Source organism: Zeugodacus cucurbitae, chromosome 5 (genome assembly GCF_028554725.1).
Source record: "Zeugodacus cucurbitae isolate PBARC_wt_2022May chromosome 5, idZeuCucr1.2, whole genome shotgun sequence".
NCBI classification, from domain to species: Eukaryota; Metazoa; Arthropoda; class Insecta; order Diptera; family Tephritidae; genus Zeugodacus; species Zeugodacus cucurbitae.
The window spans coordinates 7,990,010-8,013,587 of NC_071670.1; the positions used below are offsets into that span (position 1 = coordinate 7,990,010).

At 30.0% G+C, this 23,578-nt stretch overlaps 1 protein-coding gene across 4 annotated transcripts in view; it reads left to right on the forward strand.

Annotated features, from left to right (window-relative positions):
- Nucleotides 1-8,513, forward strand: part of LOC105216260 (ras-associated and pleckstrin homology domains-containing protein 1) — a 49,241-nt gene extending 40,728 nt beyond the window's left edge. For all 4 annotated transcript variants that reach the window (XM_011190657.3, XM_011190659.3, XM_054230914.1 and 1 more), the window contains exons 2-3: nt 3,250-4,282; nt 4,351-8,513. In XM_011190657.3, coding sequence (XP_011188959.2) covers nt 3,250-4,282; nt 4,351-6,617 — 3,300 coding nt within the window. In that variant the 3' untranslated portion in view covers nt 6,618-8,513. The remainder of the gene's footprint in view (nt 1-3,249; nt 4,283-4,350) is intronic.
- The last annotated feature ends 15,065 nt before the right edge of the window (nt 8,514-23,578 follow it).

Here is a 23,578-nt window from a genome sequence, read left to right on the forward strand (position 1 = left end):
ATAACAAAACAAAAATCATAAAAATTTTATATTTTCCCATTTCATTGCAATAAAAGTGTATTTTATGTGATAAAAAATTGCTAATAGAAATTAAAAATTACTCTCTCATTGACGTGAACATGCCGATAAGCCGGAGTACAGCGCAAGCAACTGCAGTTATTAATAATCAAAACAACAACAATAAAACAATTTAACACCAGTGGACTTCGTCACTATGCACAAATAAACGCGTAAGCCACTGTCGTTCAGCATTCACAATAGACGCGAGCTCAAACGCTTTGTTTATTTGCCTGGAAAGGTCAGTGTACGATCCATGGTGAATATATGCCTCCACAGCAGCCGTAGCTAACATAGCTACCGCAACTTCCGTTACTTAGCGCAGTTACAATTCTATGTTCCAGCATCAACTGGCAGCGAGTAGTTCAAATATAACTGTGTTATAGAACTGAACTGTTTAAAAATAAACTCAAACTCTGACTTTGAAATGCGTGTTCAAGTGGCAAACTGATTGTGATGGCGGCAGCGACGTTGGCTGCTGTGACTGGGACTGTGTGCGACTGAGCTCAAGGTACGCGTATGCTTATGCAATGATAACAACAACAATAATAACTGCGGGTGTAACGCATTTACATATGTGTATTTGTTGTTGTTGTCAGCTAGCGGCCGGATGTTATTGTAATTGCAATAACAACAATACACATAATAAAGGCTTGCAAATGACCTTGACTGGGTGGAAGTGAGTCGCACGCTGTTGTGTTTTTGACGATAATTTTTTTTCTCTTCTTGTTTTGTTTGTGGTTTTAACTAATTGAAAGGTGATTTTATTTGCATATGAAATGTTTCGAAGCGTCTGCTTTGCATATGTATGCCGCTCATATTTACATAAATATGTGCATAAATTTGTTTGGCTCGCGCGCGTTTGCGACAAAATATTAATTAGTAGCAGCATAAATTAGCGGGGAGATGGGTGAAGAAAAAAATTAAAAATGCAGAAGTTGAAGGGAAAAATGAAAAAAAAATGTTAAAATGAGGTATTCGAAAAAAATTTAATACGAAATAATTAAAAAAAAATGAATACGAATAATAAAATTCAACAAAAAGAAAAAATAAAAATAATATACTTAAATATTAAAAAAAACTGAATTAAAGTTGAAAAAATATGAAAATATATGAAAATAATAAAATAAATAAAAAATATAAGAAATATCATTAAAATTAAAAAAAAAAAAAATGAATATAGGTATAAAAAAAAAACAAAAAATGGTAATAATATAAAAAAAGTTTATATATATTAATTATAATTTAAATATTTCTTATATAAAAAAAAATCCTCAAAATACAAAATACAAAAAATTAAAAAATATATAAAATTCTTGATAAACACAAATAAATCTTAAATATTAAAAATAAATAATTAAAAAAATTATAAAATTATAAAATTAAAAAAATATTCCAACTAATAAATATAATATAGTTTTTAATAAGAAGAAATATTTATTTTACATAAATAAAATGGAATTAAAATAAAAGCAAGCTAAATTTAAAAACATTAACAAAGCAGTTATTATAAAATGAAATATATATAAAAATAAAGGCGAAGATGTAAAAAAAATATTTAAAAATTAGAAAATACATAAAACATTTGTTATAAACACAAATAATATTTAAAAATAAAAAAATTATTTTTTTTAAATATAAAAATTATTAATAAATTAACAAATATTAATAATTATTATTTTTTATAAAAAAACTATTATTATTACACATACAAAAATATAAACTAAATCAAATAAAAAAAAATTTAACGAAGTCGTGATAAAAAATGTAAATACATACATTCATACATGTATAAATAAATCAAATAAAAGAAAGGTATTTATAAAAATGAGATAAAAAACAATTTCTCGCAATTTATTGATTCAGATTTATTAAGATAACACACAATTTGACCCATATATTGGGCATAACGTCCAATAGAATAACGAAAATCATCATATATAGTATATGAGGGCTGAGGTAATACCTGAACCGATTTCACTCATTTTCATCACCAAGGTACACTATATTCAAGACTATATGCTCACTTGATTTTGCTTAGATATCTCACATATTAACCAATACATGCGGTGAAATCCCATCGGAAGTTTGATAATCCAAATATAATAGGATGTAGGGGGAATTATGACCCGATTTTAATAATTTTTGGTACACACTATTAGAAGAAGAATATTACTTCTGACTTAAATTAAAATATCTGAGAGACTTAACGATATTTTCGGTGAAAAATTACTCTTAGGCACTAAGTTCTTTATGTTAGATATCCGGGGCTTAGAAAAGTTATAGTCCTATTTCGACAATTTTTCCACAAGTGATTTCACAGCTCAAAGTTGTCACATTGTCACAGTGTAAAGTTTTATTCGTCTATCTTCATTGGTTCCTAATGTATACATTATGAAGTGAATGAATAAGATAGAATTCAAAGTTGAGTTATATGGAAAGTGGGCGTGGCACCATTTTCAATAGCATCCCTCTCACGGTCCTAAGGGGTATGTGTACCAAGTTACGTCAATATATCTTAATGTTTACTCAAGTTATCCGTTGCACGGGCGGACGGACAGACAGACATCCTCGTCTCGTCACCCTGATCACTTTGATATATATAACCCTATATCTAACTCGTTTACTTTAATGACTTTCAAACAACCGTTATGTGAACAAAAAAATTTTGGCAACATTGTTCCGAAAGTCTAAAAGTTACTGATATAAAATAAATTTAATGAATAAAGAAATAATGAAAAATTTACAAAAATTATTTGAAGTAAAAAAGTAAAATATATAAATAAGAAAAATATTAAAAATGGAAAGCAAAAATATAAACGAGAATAAAAAAATAAATAAAAGAAATACAATAATAGAAAGTTTAATAGCATAAATATAATAATAAAAATTATTAAATAATAAAAAATAAAATATTAAACAATATAAAACATAATAACAAATACAAAAAAGTCGATTTCTGGAGATTTGTAGCCAGCCATTTTCGATCACTTAAGTGAATTGCGTATCAAAAATGAAAGTTGTGTAATCCATATTGCTTAAAAAGTTTGCCACTTAATGTAGATTATACAAATTGCCACCATACATCACATAATGAAATGCATAAATAAATTAATTTTTGTCCACTCGCCACCTTTCACTGCGCAAACTAACACGTATCTTTCACTTTTTATGTCTCTCTCGCCAAAACAGATTAGAAGTCTCACGCAATTAGCTTCGAGCGGCAGCCCATTGCGGCGCGAAAACACCTTCACATCGGCCACAGCCCAACAAGTGACAGTCTTATCGTCGTCGCCATCGTCTACGGCGGCGGCGATACAAACAGCGGCAGCCATTAAGCTGCGCAAGTACAGCGATCGTTGTCTGACCACAGCCGAGGCCAAATCGCACGCCTACCGCATCTCGATGGCCAACTTGGAGGAGACACAAGAGTCCGAACTGGACATGATATTGGGCGAGTTGAGTCTGTTGGAGGCGCAAATAAATTGCGGTGATGCCGCATTTCTACCCGGTTGCGGTGTGCCCGGTCCGCAGCAGCATGTAAATCAATCAACCGGCCAATTGGGTATGGGCACAGCACCGCCGACACGCACACATTCGCGCACAAATTCCACCATTTCGGGTGCCACAACTATCTCGCTATCCGGTTCGTCGGAGTGCGGCAGCAGCGCCACCACACATTCGTTGGCCTCCTCCTCGGGCGTTTCGGAGAATGGACAGAGTAGTGTGGGCAGTGGCGGCAGCGTGAGCAGTGTGATGGGTGTCACTATGGGAGGTGTGGGTGTCGGCGGCAGCGGTGGTGTCGTGGGCATTATGCGCGAACCACGCACCGAATCGCCGGACAATGATTCCGCCTTCAGTGATACGGTTTCGCTGTTGTCCAGTGAGTCGTCCGCCTCCAGTAGCGCTAGTTCGGCGCTGCATCACAAGCAAATGCAACAGCTGCAGCAGCAACAACAGTTACAGTATATGCAACAACAGTTGAGCGGCACTACGTTGAGCAGCAGCAAGGCGGCCAAGATACAGCTGGCGCTGCACAAGTTGGAGCATCCATCCATACGGAGGTTGTTTGTGAAGGCGTTTACTTCGGACGGCGCTTCGAAGTCGCTGTTGGTGGATGAGCGTATGACGTGCGGTCACGTGACACGTTTGCTGGCCGATAAGAATCACGTGCACATGCAGGCCAATTGGGCGCTGGTGGAGAACTTGGGCGATCTGCAAATGGGTGAGTACTTGTGGTATTACTAAGAGGAATCTCTTTTACTATTGTTTTTTTCCGATTCTTCGTCACAGAGCGTCTCTTCGAGGATCATGAGCTTTTGGTCGATAATTTGATGACTTGGAATTCGGATGCGGGCAATCGTGTGCTCTTCCAGCAGCGCAGCGATAAGGTATCGCTCTTCGCCAAACCCGAAATATACTTGCCTGGGCCACAAATGGCGCCGGGCAGTCAGCATGATGAGCATACACGCGCCATGCTGTTGGAGGAGTTCTTCGAGACCAATTCACAGCTGCAAGTAGATGGTCCGCTGTATATGAAGGCCGATTCGAAGAAAGGCTGGAAGCGTTATCACTTTGTGTTGCGCTCCTCCGGGCTGTACTACTTTCCGAAAGAGAAAACGAAGAACACACGCGATTTGGCTTGTCTCACGCTCTTCAATGGCTACAATGTGTATCGCGGTTTGGGTTGGAAGAAGAAATGGAAGGCGCCAACTGATTATGCATTCGGCTTCAAGTCGGCCGTGGATTCTTCGTTGGGCAAGACATGTCGCACATTGAAAATGCTTTGTGCTGAGGATTTGGAGACGATGGAGAAGTGGATCACGGCCATACGCATTTCGAAATACGGCAAACAGCTGTGGGATAGCCACAAAACGCTTATGGATGATCTCAGTATGGGTGATGTGATGTCGCAGAGCAGTTTCGGCGTGTCAATGCGCAGCGAATCGATTAGCAGCATCTCCTCGGCCGTTCCTTCACAGTGCGGCAGCGTCTCCTCCGCCGTTTCGAGCATGTCCAATTCGAGCGGACGCGTTTCACGCGCCTCCTCCTCCTCGTCAAGCGGTTGTCTATCGGATGACAATAACGGCTTCGACTCTGAATTCACCACAGGCACCATAAAACGTAAACCGTCGATGAAACCCAATTTACCGCTGACCACAATGACGCGTCAGCTGAAGGAAGTCGGTGAGATCACGATTTGTGAAGGCAGTGGCGCTGATGTGCAAGACGCCACCTCGCCGGAGCGCAGCGGCACGCTAACGCGTCGACACAGTCGCCGCAAATCGCAAGAGAGCAACGGTAGCGGTACACTAAAACGGCGCCAGCCCACAGCGGCGGTGGCCAAACGCGGTTCGGCTGAAAGCATGAACGCAACCGCTTGCAATTCATCTGGTTCCTCCAATTCCACACCGACGCCGACGCCTAGCATTTGCGCCAAGCCATTGCTGGAGTATGAAGCGTCGCGCGCCACACCGGTCAATGAGGTGGCCGGCGTGACAAATTGCATGTCCTCATCGACACTCTCGCTCGACTCGCTGCCGCCACCACCACCGCCGCCGCCGATCACCGATGAACACGAGATATACGGCTCACAGCTGTCATTGGTCTCATTGCCGCCACCACCGCCACCAGATGATGTTATGGCATATCCACCACCGCCGCCACAGGAGTACGCCGGTATAGGTGGCGCTAAGGCGAATGGCATGCCACCAGCGGTGCCCGCGAAGCCACAAAAACCACAACAAACGCCGGTGAAAGGACCAGCGCCACCCTATAAGGCACCACCAGAGTACGTGGGACAAGCGCACAATCAGCATATGAACAATAATAACAGTGGCATGAATGCTGCAGCGGCTGCTGGGCTGCCACCACCGCCGCCACCAACTAATACCGGTACACAAAAGAAAGTCTCCTTCGCCGATTCGCCAGTGTTGTTGCGTCGCAAAATGTGCTCACCCGAGCCGCCCGTGTGCGTTATGCAAATGCATCCACAACCCATCTATGGCTATGCGCCTTGTCCGCTGCCACCGCCACGTGCCGACATGACACGTCTCTCCACGAACTCCTCGAACTGCAGTTCCATTGACTTTGGCTCACCGAAGCGCCTGCAAGAGTCCACCTCAAATCCGCCGCGCGACTTTCTCAAGGATCTGCAACGCGTGATGCGTAAGAAATGGCAAGTGGCACAGAAGTGCAAACTGGAACCGGCCACAACGCCGCATGAAGTGCTCGGCTTTCGCGATTTCAATGACGAGTTGCACAATTTAAATGCCTCCGCCACCACACACTACTACCGTGAAACGGCCAATGTGAGTAATTGGGTGCAGGAACATTATGGCGCTGGCGCACCACCGCCACCGCCCAGCGAGTATGCGCTCTATGAGAATTTGCATGCGAACGATGCGCCGAATGGCATGGGCGGCACAGCGGTTATGATGGAGCCGCAATTCCCTATGAGCGGCGCGGCGGTGGCTGCAGCAGCGGCCCAACGCAAGAAGCGACCACCGCCACCACCACCAAAACGCAGCGATTCGACGCAGCTGACGCATAGGGTTTAGGGATGTGGCGTAGGCCAACGTCGCCGGCATTGGTTTCTGTGCGGTTGGTAAAATACGTGAAGGTCAAGATGAAGCGAAGCGAAGCGGGACTGCGGAGGCTGCCTAAACAATTGCAATTGTTGCAAAGTGCGATCGATCGAGCAAGTAATGGTGGAGAGTTTTATGTGCTAAGCTTAGAGAAGGTTCAGAACCTCTTTGTGTGTGTGTGCTGTGCGCGCGGCCAGTTGCTAAGCGAATTGCGGCGGCAATAGACACAAAATATGTCCTTTTTATGTAGTTTATATTTAAGCTATACATATATAAAATTAACAAATTTTTATATATATTTACATGCTTATACATACATACATACATATATATGGACGTTTAATACTTAAGATTTACATACATACAGGCATGCATGCTTTAGTGGAAAGCGTGTTTGTGCGCAAAATTTTATAGTTTATAGTTTAAGTAAACAAAAACGCTACTTAAAAATGCTTTCAAAATGTCTACGCCTAGGAATTGTACAATATGCCATACTAATTGAATGAAGAGATTAAGGGGAAGGTAATTAACTAAGCGAGGCGCTCATAAAAATAGCCATAAAACTGCTATCCTGTATCATAATGGAATATAAGAATAATTTTTTACTAAGTAGCAAGCGGCAGTGACAGCAAAATAACATTTTTTGTAAACTCTACACAACTCTCTAAAGTTTTTTTTTTATCAACATACCAAATTTGTGCATAAAATAGCACGCGCACAATTGCTAAATAGTTAAATAGTTAGTTTTGAAAACTCTACACAACTCTCCACTTTGTTTTTTTTTGGCTTCAAACAACCAAATATGCGTAGCAGCGCTTGAACAAATGTGCATAGTAACTAAAATATAAGTTTTGCCTAACTCTACACAACTCTCCACTCTGTTTTTTTGGGTTCAAACATCCAAATATGTGTAGCAGCGCTTGTGCAACTGCGTAGAAACATTAAAATTTAAGTTTTTCGAAACTCTACACAACTCTCCACAATTTTTTTCCTAGCCCAAAAAGCGCTATAAAGTCTTGTTAGTGATTATGGATTTACAAAATTATTCAGAGTCATTAGCGCTAACAAATAACCATCCACTCTCCACTCCTTTTGCACATTCGCTCATATTAGGCAAGCGATTCTTCGCGAAATCCTTACTTATATGTATGTCATGCGAATTTTGTATTTTAGCAAAAATTTTTAAACGAAATTTAAAATTTGTTTAATTCTAAAAAAATATAATTATAAGCAACATTTTTTTTTTATTTCGAAATAAGCAGAAATTAAACGAAAATTTAATACTTTAGTATTATTGTACCAAAATGGCAAATCTACACACGTTAGTCGATTTCCAGCAGCATGTAATGCTAGCTTGAAAAACTAAAATTAATTTCACGCTACTCTAAATGTAAGTCTACACTGAAGTCTACACTTACGTGGTGTGCTGAAATTTTTCGAACAAAGTTATGAAATAGTTTATTTATACTATATAATGCTTGAAATGAAATCTAACGCCTTACGATTTAGAAGCGAATACTTAGCATTTAGTTGTTAGTGTAAAAAAATATATATAAGAATTTGTAAACTAAAAAAAAAGAATTTCTTATTGTCCAATTGGCGTCTACAAACTAAGCTTGTATGTTGTATGTACTTATTTAAGTGGAATTCTTAAATGAAAAAATATAGATTTTCTGAATTTTTGAATTTTGTAAAAAAAAAATAAAGAAATAAAATACCGCTTTCCATAAAATTTTTAAAGCAAATTTATTTGTGTGTAAAAATTATTAATATTAATAATAATATGCTAGTAATTAAATTGTTCCTAAGCAGAAGCATTTCACTTGAAACATGAAAAATATATAAAATAATAAAAATAAATAATAAAAATATTGAAAAAAAATATTTATATTTAATGCAAAATGAATTTTTAAAAATGCTAAACCGTTTGGTTAGTTAAAAGTTTTTATAAATTTATATATACAACCCATTTGTGCGTTTCGTGCGACGAAGCGCCGCGAATTACAGGCAATTTAAAAATAGTAAAAAAAATATAAAATTTAAAAAATGTAAAAAATCAAATTTGAAAATTTTTTTTCGAAAAATTAAAAGAAAATATTGTAAAAACTTTTCGAAAAAAAAACATTGTAAAATTTAGTTATAGCGCTTGTACAGTATATTAATTTAAATAAAAAATAATTAAAAATTATAAAAAAAAATCAAATCAATTTAAATTTCTGTAAAAGTATCGGTGTTCCCCGCTTTTTCTACTACAAAATGCCTCGTAGCAATTTTAGTGCGTTGCAAGCAAAAGTTACTCACAAACAAATACTACATAAATAAATAAATAAATTATAAAGTAAATTAAATTATATATAAAATATGCTAAATGGAAAATAAATGAAAAATAATTTTAATATAAAAAATACATGAAAATTAATTTTATTAAAAAAAAAATAAATTATTAAAAATTTTTGCTAAATAAATGAAACTAGATGCATATAAAATTTTTGTGAAAAAAAAATTATTTGGAAAAAATAGTGAAAAAAAAATTTTGAAAAAAAAATTGTGAAAAAAGTTTTTTCGGAGAAAAAAAATTTGCGAGAAAAAAAAATAATTTTTTTAAGGCGTCAAAAATAGTTATGTGCGCAAAAACTCTGAAGTTTTGCATAATTTGTTGTAGTGAAAAGCGAAAATTATAAAAAATAACTATAAAATAATTTTTTAAAAAATATATATTTAATACATAAATGAATGTCATTGTATACCACAGATGTTTGTAAATGCCATACAAAAGCAAATTTATCGAATATTATACAGCAACTACTATACAAAATGAAAAAATTATAAAAATAATTATAAAAAATATAAAAAAAAAATTATAAAAAATATTTATATTAAAATAAATAAAATTAATATAATAAAAATAATTTACTAAATAAAAAGCGAGCATAGCGTGTGCGCCTTTGTTGTATCTCAAATATTTGTTTTTTTAAGAAATAAATTTTATTTTTGTGTAAATTCAACTTTTTTAGTTTTATTGCTTTATTACTACTGTTCAGTTTTTATGCATTTTTAGAAATCTATTAGAAAAATGAAAAAAATTAGGAACCAAATATAGTTTTGCAAAGCGTATTTAAGAAAAAAATCAAATTTTATTTTGAAAATTTTAAATTTTCATAATTTAAAAATATTAAAAAAAAATAAAAATTTCCAAAATTTGCATTGCGTGCGCATATAATATTTAGATTTCTAAAAAAAATTCAAAATACATATCTGTAAATTTTCAAATATTCAGAATTAGAGAGCATTTTCAGAACACAGTTTTGAAAATAATTCTAATTCTTTTTTGAGGAAAATGCAAAATGTGAGAGAGAATAATTAAAAATATTTAAAATTTTCAAAATCTGAAAAAATAGAAACATCTAAAAACATTCATTACGTGCGAAAATATTCACAATATTCTACATAGTTTCACATAATATTTTCAGAAAACTACTTTTAAAAGAAATAGAAATTTTAGAAAAATTAATAAATTGACAATTTGAGAACATTTTCAAAAACAATTTTGAAAACAATAATAATAATTATTTTTATTTTTTTGAAATTGAAAAAATATGAGAGAGGATAATTAGGAAAATTTAAAAGTTTTATTTCAAATTTAAAAATTAAAAAATGTCAAAAATAGAAACTATTCATTACGTGCGAAAATATTCAAAATTCTGCAATAATTTCAAAACTATATATAATAATATTTTCAGAAAATCACTTTTAAAAGAAATATAAATTTTAGAAAGTTATATGCAATTTTCATAATTTTTGACTATTTTTAAATTTACAAAATTTAAAAAAAAATATAAAAAAATCAAAATTTTAAAAATTAAAGCACATTTTGTGAACACAATTTTCAATAGATATCAATCAATTTTCGAAAAATTTAAAATTTTCATAATTTTTGAAAGTTTTTAATATAAAAAAATTTTATAAAAAAAAAATAAAAATTAAAAATTTACGGATAAATTTTAAGAAATGTCGGATTAATATCTCGTATTTTTTGCTAAAAAAGAATATAGTAAAAAATTTAAAATAATAATCCTTTCTATTTTATAATGCTTTTGAAAATTTTCAAAACTGTTTGTAACAATTTTTTTTTTTTAATTTAGGAAAATTCTAAACGCTATCGGTTTTTTTTTTAATAATATTTGAAAACTTTCATAAATCATTATTCAAAATTGTTTGTTGTTTTAAAATTTTTAAATATTTTAAATTTCAAAATTCAAATTTTTCAAAAAAAAGTTGAGATATTTTTTTGGGTTTATATTTAGAATTTTGCAATTTTAAAAATTTTGCTAAATCTTTTTTGCTAAAACATTATTTGAAGTGTAAGGAACAGATATCTAAAAAAAATAGGTAGAAACTAAATTGTTTTAATTTTTGTTGAGAATCTAATGAAAGGCTAAAAAACTTAACATAATTAAAAATGTGTGGCAACCCTCGAATTGCTTGACTAAACCAAAAATAACAAGAAACATTATATGAAAATTAAAAAAAAAAGTTTACATTAAGTAAATATTCAACTAAAGAAAATGGAAAGAATTAAATACAGCAGCAAAAGAGTATGACTATTTTCAAGAAATTTGAAGTACTTTTAAGGCATAAATAAATAGTGCGACAATGATCATACAGCAAATAAAAATAAAAAACAACAACAACTTTTAAAATATAATCTTTACAATTTTTATAAAAACTAAAATTTTTACCAATGAAATGAAATCAATAAAAAGAAATTCTAGATTCCAACAATCAATCAATCAAGCATAATAAGCAGGCTCTTAATGAATTAAATAAAACTCTCCACTTTTGATAAGAAAATAAGATTTAATGACAAATAAGCAGTGAATATACGAACTTCAAACAAGACTAACATTAAAACACAACTCAAGCAAGCAGAAAATTAAGCAACTCAAGCATATAGACAAGCAATTTAGAGCAACAGTGTGCTTGAAATAAAAAAATAAACAATTTTACTAAGAAGAGAACTAAAAATAACTAGAAATTTGAATTAGAAACAAAACTTTTTCGACTAAAACAGCAAATAAATAACCAAAAAATGATTGTCAAGCAACATAGTAGTATTGTGAAAAAATTGTGACAAAATCAAAATCTAGGGAAGCATGAAATTTTTTACTTTGAGAAAGCGAATTTACTTTGTAAACGCAGAAGCGGCGAAATTTAAAGCAACCAAAGTCAGTAAACAATAAAAAAGTATAATAAACAAATGATTGATGTAGAATAAACAAGTAACTGAATGGCCAAGTAAATAGGGAAACTAAAACTACAACCAAATAGTCTTCAACTTACACTTTTTGATACTACAGAGTAAATTTTAGATCGCAGATAATAAAGTAAAAAGACTACAGTTATTCAAGCATTTTATACAAGCGAACACTGAGCGTAACATGATTGACTGAAATAGCTAAGGACTTGCACTTTTTGAAACAAAAAAATTGAAATGCACTGAAGGCTAAAATTATAAAGTAAAGTAAGAGCAGAAGAAAAAATAGAGCGCTCAAGCAGAGGTTGAAAAAATGCACTCAAGCAAACTGTCAAGCACAGAAAATTTAGACTAGTGTGGCAATAAAATGAGTTGAATAAGCAATCAAAAATGTTTGAATTAAAAACAATACACAGAATCAGTTCCAAAATCAAGCAAGGGACGTGACCACGCCCACTTTTTGCAGATAGATCATATTTCACAAGCTATTGGACCGATTTGTATGAAATTTGATAAATGAAATGAATTGTATGTCCTATTGGCTCTGCTTGAAAATGAGTGTCTTACAAATTGGACTCTTACATCCACAAACCCCTCGACCTTCATCTAACCCTCCTAAACCGAATAGAAAAATTTTCGTCGGTCCGATTGTCTTTATTATACAAATATAGATCAATATTTAAGATATTTTTATGTAATTAAGTGGATATACTTTCTCAATCATTGTCGATTTAGTTTCAATCATTTTTTATAACCCTCAAGCATAAATAAACATAATGGTCTTCACAAATTTGCAATAGAAAGTCGAATACTGAAATGTAAAAGCCAGCTAAAACCACAATTTCAATAATTGATAAGCTTGAGTGAGATATAATTAGCAAACAAGCATGGAAATGTTAAACAATCACTTAAAAATACAAAGAACAAAGGCAAAAAAAAAAATTTGCAAATACTGTCCGCCATTAAGAGTGATTAAGAAAGAGTAAACCTTTAAAAATTTAGATAAAAAAAAAATGCCATCAAGCACGTGTCAAGCGAGTGAGCAAAATGTACGCAATAGTATTAAATAAATCAATCATGAAAATCAGTATATGTAAGCAACAGAGAACGCCAAAAAAAGAGTTAGTAATTCAGGTGCAAGTAATCTACTTTCAAATCTCTTTATATTTTCTTTATTCCTAGTGTAAGTCAAGCAACTGGTAATCAAATCAAGCAAACACATATTCAATACAACTGACGTATACTAATATTTAAATAACAGTAAGCAGCTAAAATACAATACGAAAATAACGGTAAAATATTTCATACAATAATTTATACAAACTTACTTACATACATACATACATATATACATACCAACAAACAAGCATAACTTACAATTATAAATTGTCGTCTAACTCAATAAGCGTAGCCTAAAACTATGCAATAAAAAATACAGTTTCAAAGTAATGAAGAACAAGCATCCTAACTAATGCCATGCATTTACAATAGACTGGTTAGTAAACGCAATATTTTATAAAACTATAAACGGTTAACTGCTGTAGGTGTAGTTGAAATGTGAATGTAAAGGATAAGTAACGGTAATGTAATGCAGTAATGTAATTGAAATGAGTTTTAGCAATAATTGAAGAGTAAATTGAATGAGGCATGTATTTGTAATTTTATAAAAAGATATTAATATAAAATACAACAACAACTGTTTGTTTTTATAAAAATCTAAAAATAATGATAAAAGAATATGAAAATAATACCACTGGTATGACAGTGCGCGTAATAAGTAATGCCAAAGGCAGTTATTCATAGTATACTTTTAGGGGTTGAGAGTAAAAAATAAAATGAAATAAAATAAAATAAAATAAAATAAAATAAAATAAAATAAAATAAAATAAAATAAAATAAAATAAAATAAAATAAAATAAAATAAAATGAGATTAAATTAAATTAAAGAAAAAAAGGAAAAACAGTTAAATAAATGAAATAAAAAAATAAATAAAATCAAATATAATGAATAAATATATGAATTAAAATAAAAGAATTAAATTAAATTAAAAAATGTAATTAAATAAAAACTTCTTTATAATAAAATAAATTGAAATAAAATACAAAATAATCATAAAATATTGATAATAAAATAACACATAAGAAGGAAAAAATTAAAAAAAAAAGAATAATAATAGCAATGAAAAAAAAAATTATAAAAAAAATAATGAAATGAAATGAAATGAAATAAAATAAAATAAAAAAAAAAATAAATAAAATCAAATATAAAGAATAAATATATAAATTAAAATAAAAGAATTAAATTAAATTAAAATATAAAATAAAATATAATAAGTAATATAAAATAAAATAAAATAAAAAAGGAAAAACAGTTAAATAAATGAAATAAAAAAAGAAAATCATAAATAATCAATAAATATATAAATTAAAATAAAAGAATTAAATTAAATTTTAATTAAATTTAAAAAAAAACAATAAATAAACTGAGAAATTAAGATGAAATAACATTAGAAAAGTAAAAAATTAAATTAAATTAAAAAATAAAATATATTAAAAAATTCTTTATAATAAAATAAATTGAAATAAAATACAAAATAATAATAAGAAGGAAAAAATTAAAAAAAAAACAATAATAATAACAATGAAAAAAAATAATAAAAAAATAATGAAATGAAATGAAATAAATAAAAAATAAATAAAATCAAATATAATGAATAAATATATAAATTAAAATAAAATAATTAAATTAAATTTTAATAAAATTTTTAAATAAAAAATAATAAATAAATTGAGAAATTAAGATGAAATAATATTAATAAAGTAAAAAATTAAATTAAATTAAAAAATAAAATAAAATAAGAAAATTATTTATAATAAAATAAATTGAAATAAAATACAAAATAATCATAAAATATTAATAATAAAATAACACAAAAGAAGGATAAAAATTAAAAAAAAGAATAATAATAACAATGAAAAAATATATATAATACAAATAAATTTTACAACAAAAACAAAAAGTATAAAACAAATTTCTGCTTCGCTCTTTTTTACGATTTACACACACATATACATATATATAACCAGCTAAAAATAACTATAAATATATAAATGTATACTAAAATAAAACAAAATTATATATTTTATTATATTCAAAATAAATTTGAATAAAAAATGTATATATAGATATATATAAAAATATAAATAAATAAATATATTCAAAGTAAATTTGAATAAAAATAAATTAAATTACAAAACAAAAAAAAATAAAAAATAGAAAAAAATACAATATACCGTCATGTGAAAATTATATGCATTGCCTACTAAATCGTTTAATGACTAATAAATATTTAAACAAAATACTTGTAATGCATGTGACAAAAGATATATTAAAACGATATTTGTATACATACATACACTTATACATTAATATATACATACATATATGTTTATATATAGCATATAAATATATTATGAATAAAAAAATAAATAAAAGTTAAATAACTCTAGTTATAGTGCGCTAATACATATTCCGTTATGGTATGATGGCAACTTTTGTAATTTTGATAAACTGCAAAGCTAATGAAGATTTGAGCGTGTTGTAAGATGGAGATAGCAATATGCTGATGTGCTAAGTTGTAATGTTTGATAACAAAAAAAATATCAAATAATATAAAAGAAACTTGTGCTGAAACTTACTTAGTGGCCGATAAGCGTTAAGCAAGTAGTAATGTTTAATCAATGAAGTGATTCAGGTGAATGCGATACAGATAAATAAATAATAAATAAAAATTTGAAAAATTAACAAAATTGTTGTTTTGATTTCAGGTGATAAGGAAAGGAAAAATATCACGACAGTATTTTTTTTGAACATAAAATTATTATTTGGATGTTTTGCATCCAATTGAGGTTATGGACATAAATAACTAATTTTTTTAATGTTTTATTTTTGAAAAAGTTTTGAATACATATTTTGGTACATTTTTTTCTTAACTTTTTCTAATTGAAATAACGTTTACCTATAAAAAAATTAAATAAAATTTCGTAAATTTACGAAAAATATATAAATAATTCCATGAATTTTTTTTTTGAAGTTTGATTAAAAATATTTAAATATGTTTTGAAATTTTTTTTAAAGTTTTGAATATTTTGGCAATGATTTTCATAACTGTTTTTAATATGAAATTTTTTTTACTACAAAAAATAAAATACAATTTCGTAAATGTACGAAAAAATTATAAACAATTGCGTAAATTTTGTTTGAAATTTAATAAAAAATATTTAAATATTTTTGTTAATTTTTGAAAAAGTTTTGAATAGATATTCTGGTAAATTTTTTTTAATTTTTTCTAAATATCAACATTTTTTTACTACAACAAGCAAAATAAAATTTTGTAAATTTACGAAATAATATAAATAATTGCGTAATTTTTTTTTCAAATGATTAAAAAAAAATATTTAAATATTTTTGTTAATTTTTGAAGAAGTTTTGTATAAATATGTTGGTAAATTTTTTCTTAATTTTTTCTAAATACGAATATTTTTTTACTTCAAAAAATTCTTCAATTTACGAAAAAATACAAACCATTACGTAAATTTTGCTTGAAATATAATAAAAAATATTTAAATATTTTTGAAATTTTTTAAATAAGTTATGGATAAAAACTTTGGTAAATATTTTTTTTTACTTTTTTCAAAATATGAATATTTTTTTGCTACAAAAAAATAAAATACTATTTCGCAAATTTAAGAAAAAAATAGAAATAATTGCGTAAATTTTGTTTGAAATTTAATTAGAAATATTTTAATATTTTTTAATAAATATTTTGGTAAAATTTTAGCTTAACTTTTTCAAAATATTAATATTTTTGACTACATAAAATAAAATAAAATGTCGTAAATTTACGAAAAAAATTAACATTTTTTAAATATTTTTGTTAAATTTTGAAAAAGTTTTGAATAAATATTTTGGTACATTTTTTTCTTACTTTTTTCAAAACATGAATATTTTTCTGCTACAAAAAATTAAATAAGATTTCGTAAATTCACGAAAAAAATATAAATAATTTCGTAAATTTTGTTTGAAATTTAAAATTTTTAATTAGTGAAATTTTGGTTAAATTTTTTAATTTTTCTTATTTTTGAAAAAAATAACTTTTTTGAGCACGCCACATTTCATAACACTTAGAATTAAATTAGTCTTTTTAAATTGTTTAGCTATTCTTCAACATCACATCTAATCATCAAACATTTCATAACCTAACTTTCAGACCTAATCCCACTCCGAAAGCTTTTGAAAACATTTAGCGACATTTTCTTCCACTCCGCACATGCGGCCAGATCACAAAGGCTTACAATTAAATCCTTACAAAATTCACAAACAATTAAAAGCACTTGAAGGACAAAATTATCATAAAAAGTTGAAAAGGAAAAATGACAAAAAAGAATAAATAAATAAGCAGTTGGTCGCAGAGCAAGGTCCGCAGTACGCAGCATAAAGTCCGTTGTCTAATAGCGTAATTAACGACATTTTTGACCTAACTGTACTTTGGCGACATTATTTTAATGGACGAAAATATAAATACATAATGAGCATTTACATAAAGATATATAACTATAAATATATATGTACATGTACATCAACGTAATTATTTGGCGTTTGAAAATAAATTAAGCCGGACAGCCGTCGAAGGGGTCGCAAGTGAAAGCGAAGGCGTCGGAGGATATTAGCAAAAATCTCAACTTTTTTTCCATTAATGAAAAAAAATAAAAAAAAATTGTACATAAAATGAGGGGAAATTGCTGCGCGCTGGCGCTGCTGCTGAAGAAGACAATAAAAAACTGCGTTTGGCAGTTGTAAAATGTAAGGAGAAGGAGGAAAAGAAAAAACAAATGAGTAACTAATGAAATGGAGCGAGAAGAAATGTGGAAAAAAGTTGAAATTAGCAGAAATCGAAGAGTTGTGACAAGGAGGTAAGAGCAAGTAGCTCGGACTCGGAGTAGAAGATGGTGGAGGAGGTGTGGTAGGATGCAATTTTGCTGGTGGTTTGAGTGAAGAATGTAGTGTAACTGTAAAATAAGGGGTTATTATTAACCGATTAACCGAACCGATTCTTGAGAATATTTATCACAAATTGATTTTTGTATGATTAAAGAGCTCAGAGACAAGCTCTTGGAGTTTAAAGTTGTACTTTGAACTCATAAATAATACCAAAGAGAGCTTTAAGAGATATAGAATTGCAAATAATGTCTCGTAAGAAACTTGTTACATCTATAAGTTCTTGCAGAGATGATAAAAAAGCGTTCAAAGATCCCTAGAAATATGTCCAGACCTTTCATATATGTATGCCCAGGAAGCTACATTAATGTAAAGAAATTAGCAAGCCTTGAGATTCCCACCAAGTACATGCTCCCAAGCAGAAATAACTCTAAAAGAGATAAGATAAGGAGATTCAATTTTTTTTTTTTTCGAAATAGAATCTTCAAGTTTGATGACAGTCATTATTTTTAGTCATCTCAAACTGATTTCGGGGTTAACATATAATTTTTACTGAAAGATGAAACTCCGAAACTCTTATCTCCGAAAGACAGCAGATTAATTATTCGGGTGCTGAGTTACTGCCTACTTTTAGAAATATACCCAATTCAAGGATTGGAATTCTTCATCAAATTCAAATATGGAACCCGATAGTAATTCTTTTAAGTTATCCGGTACTGGTTTCATAGTTAACAACTCATTTCTTTTGAAAGATGATGCTATGACATGTCTTCAAATTAGAAACGTAACTCTATTGGCTAGAATCGATATTAACTGTCTTAAGAAATTTGTATCGGATTCCAAGCGTTTTGCTGAATCCTAAAGGTCTTTGATCCACAGGGAGTTTTATTGGTACCACAATGGACAGCGCCAAGGCTGTCTAAGTGAGATCTTCTGTTTTTACAGAGATCTGCCTACTAACCTAACCTAACCTAACCAGAACTGTAATCAATGGACCTAGTCCAATACTACACTATTGTTGTTGGAACAAATATATAAACTTTGGATAATGGTGAAATCTTTGAATATTGTTACCTTTGATCGAAGACTTACTTCGACGGTGTTCGTAGAGAGTTTTAGTAGTTGCTAGAGATCATTGTTTTGGACTCGGCTATAATCGCATAAGTGGTGTCTACGCCAGACAAGAAGAAGAAGAGATCATTTCAATAGTTATATGTAAATGTGATACGGGCGTCTTCAATCATTGTACCCGCTTCATTCTTAGGTTCAATGTCGTTATTTGTTCTAAAAGGTATGATCGTTTAGGTTATCGAATGGGAACATTGTAAAATATGAAGTATCAAAGGTGTTATATGAGCATAGGTAAATTAAGTGCTGGTCAATGTCGATGGAACTGTTCTAAATGTACATTTTATTTGTGAATTTTGTGTTGGGGACGAGTCTACTTGTGTGACTATTTAACTTCATATTTGTTTAATATACACTAATGGCTTTACGGATCACAGGAAATCAATCTAAGATTACTTCAAGTCGTTCTTCTTAAATGACCCTCTAATCGTCTAAGGTCTAGTACCTTGGACTTATTACTTATTTTTGGTAGTACAAGAAAACTGTATTCGAATGAAAGAAATTTCACAGTGGATCTTTCGAACTGTATTCTCCAAAAAATATTGTATTCGGTTATGAGATCTGTTGAACTGAGGAAACTATTTTAATCATCCAAAATTATGACGCTCAGAAGTCTTTTATCCGCTCCTCTCCTGAATAACGTAAGAGAAAAATACAACCCTGTCACTTTTAATGCCTCAAACAAATAATCAGTATGTATTGTAAATATTTAGTAATAAAAGAAAACATATAAAAAATGAAATAAATGTGGAAAATGAGAAAATGAATAACGACAGCAAGCTGAACGCAAGTAAAAATGAGAATCATTTACTTGGTAACGCTTACGCAAGGCAAATAAATTTGAATTTGAAATTGAAAGCGGAGAAAAATGCGCGTCTAGCCAAAGGCGAGTGGGACCAAATTGAACGAGTTGATTGCTCGAGTCCAGGGGGACTAAACCAAAAAAAAGTGAAAAAGTGTAAGGAGATTTAGCAAAGAAAAGGAAGAGCAAAAGGAGTAGCAATGAGTGGTGAAAGAGTTGCGCCGGCGGCGTGGCTAAAGCACTCCTCAAGCGCACACACAGCGCCGCTACGGAGAATTGAGTTTGTCACGCAATCACAGCAACAAAAATCAACATTTTTCTACGCACTTTTCGGTAATAACCGACAATAAAAGAAAACAACAGCAACACACAACTAAAATGACAACAAAAATAAAAACAAAAAAACGAATAACAAGCAGAAAAATGCAAATGGGCAGTATCGTTAACGCAGCAAAGTGGGCGGGGCAGTACAGCATGATGGCGTATATATTGTATATTGCAGTGAAAGTGATTTGAGCTGGTAATGGCTGGAGGATTTTAAAACAAATGACAACCACTCAACGAGACAGAAACGTACAGACCCACAAACGACGAGACGTCGAGATTGCGGGAAAAGGGTTTTATGATGGAAATTTACAGGCGTGTATAGGTGGACAGGCGGTTCAAAGACTCTGAAGAACTTGACAGTTTGACAGACAATGGATTGAGTGATGGCAAAATGTAGGTACAGTGGGATGGGCAGTGAGATATTTTGGTATAAGAAAATTATTTTCTAGAAAAATTGTTGATATTAAAACCAAATATTTTTTGAAAAAAATGTTTCATTAGATTGAAATATTAAAAAGTAAAAAACCAAATATTTTTTTTTTGAAAAAATAATTTAAACCAAATTTTTTTGAAAAAAAAGAAAACAAATTACAAAAAATATTTGAAATTACTAATTTGAAACTGGAAACTTTTTATGAAAATAATCAAAACATAGATGGTATTAATCATTAAAACTTTACAAAGAGGTTATATTAAGAGTCATTTGTTCAAAAAATTTTATTTTTTAGAGTTGCCAACTGATTAAATAAAATAAAATTTTAAAAGAAAAAAAATATTCTAATAAAATATTATTAAATTATTATTTCTAAGTGTAATATGAATATGAGTTGCCAGACTTTTTGCTTTTCCAAATATTTTATATCCTCAACATTAGAAATATGCAATAATTTTATAAAATTTGGGTCTATTTACGAAATTATTGCCACAGAAAAGTATAATATGAATAGAATAATATAATAAAGGTGGCAACTCCTTACTTATTGTTTTCTAAGCATTTAATATATTCAAAATTAAAAAAAAAATCCGGCATCTATAGGATTGGTGTTTTTTCACGAAATTGTTATCACTGAATATTATAATATGTTTAGGAGTTGCCAGACTTATAGTTTTTCTGAATATTTTATATCTTCAAAATTAAAGAAAAATGCAGAATTGTATAAATTGGGTGTCTCCGTACGAATTATTTATACAGAAATTGATTTTATGACTTTTATGAAGTTGCCACTATATGATGTCGCCAATTTTTGGTTGTTGTTCGCTATTAAAGTCGGTTCTCGGAAGCAAATGCAGTAGAAATAAAAATTAAAATTAAAAGCTTAAACTTAAGTATAATATCAATAGGAGTTGCCACCTAAATTGATTTTCTTGATATTTGATATATAAATAAATATTTAAAATTGAAAAATAGTCTTTAAAAAATATTTTTACGCAAATGAGGTTAAATTAAATTTGGTTTCATGAAAAACCGTATTATTTCAAAATTTAAGTTTATAAAAAATATTCAATAGAAAAAATTCGAAATATATTTTTTATAAAAGTGTGGTATAAAAGTGTGTTGATGTTTGGAAATATCAAATCAACTGCAATATCTATGCGCCAACCTATTGTGTTAACATTTTACCTTTTTTTTCAACTAAAAAGTCGTGAAATTGAAAAAAAAAATAATTCCTGGAACTTATTGTATTTTAAGAATTATAATTTGTATATATTTTCCGCAATAATTTTTTTTACTAGGGCAAATAATATAATTTGTTTAATGAAAAATATACATGCAATATTTTAATACAAATAAATAGAAAATACATTTTTTTAATAATTGGCATTTCAGTGAGCTGAAGCCACTGTCAATTTTTTATATTTTATGTTTTTACTTATAAAATTAAATTTTTTAAGTAGTCAAAAAATTAAGTAAATAAATTTTTAAATTAAGAGTATATAATATAATAGAACTTTTTTGATACAAAACATTTGAAAACATATTAGGTCTACAACTTTGCTTCCGCCGTTTTCCAATAGATGTTTCTAGGGTCCAGCACTGGTCGATTAAATCGATTTTTTTTATATCGATCTTGGACATTTGTGTCAACATTAACCCAACAAAATATTTCTAGAGATCTGTTTGCATCCCAAACTTATTCTCAACTGAAAATGTCACTTTTTGAGCCGAATTCTCGACATTTGCGGAAAATATTTCTTTTTTTTTTAATTCCAAGAAAAGTGCGGCTGAGGCTCATCGAATGCTTGCGGATACGTACGGTGAGACTGTCCTAAGTGAAAAAACGCCTTAAATTTACAAAATAACGGCGGAAGCAAAGTTGTAGACCTACTATTTTTTTAATAAAAATCACATTTAAGTTATCAGAACCCACTGTAATTTTTAAATATTCAATTTGTATAAATACTTTATTTTTATTACTTTTTATCATTTTTTCCATATTTTATTCTGGATTTTCTTTAATTTAAAATAATAATTTTCATATACAATTATATATACAATTATAGTAAACATAAAAAGATTTAAAGAAAAAATTGAAGATATTTTAATAAAGTTTTTTAATAATTTGATTTAATTTTAATTTTATTTAAAAAAAATTAAATTTTTTCGTAAAAAAAATATTTCAAAAAATCATCAATCTCAACCCACTGTGCCACAGCCTCCTACCACACTCACACACCGACATAGAATGGACCAGTAATGGCATTAACAATTTTGCTTATTTTCAGCTGTATTTTCTCGTCATTTTTTTAGTGCAGCGCATTGTGTGTCCAACAACCCTTTCATACCGCCCGTAGCAGCATGGCAATCCCCCTCCAGCGAACGCAAAAACACGCACACACACATAGGCAGACAAGCTGTCGCATTCTTATCTACGCAATGAGAAATAATTACTTTTCTTTGGTTTTTAATTTTTTGTCGAGGCTTAAGCTACGCGCACATTTTTCCAACCACTCAAGTGCGTGCGTGGGCGAGACGCCGGGAGGAGAAGGGGATAGCATATTAAAATGCGTGTATTTTTGTATTTTTTTGGTATTGAAAATCGTTTTGCCCACAACTGCGGCGGGCGGTGCGTGTCCATTGCTAGTTGCCTTGACGTTTGCTATTTATCTGCTGCTGCTGCTCATTCTTCTTCTTCTACTTTTACTTCCTTGGCGCGCATCTAATTAGACGCAATGTGTTGTGGACATAGCGAAAAAGGGTTAAAAAGTTTTCCACGATTTTTTTCGTTGTTTTTTGTGTACGTTTTGCTTTAATTTTTCTATTTGTATTTATTTATAGCGAAAGGGGTAAGTAAATAGTCAAGAAAATGGTGGTGGCACGCATAACTGTTGTTGTTTTTGCTGTCTCTCATGTAATATTAAAAAGTGTTTTTGAAAATACAGAAAAATTGAAGCGAGTGAAAAAATAGATAACTAAGTGACAGCTG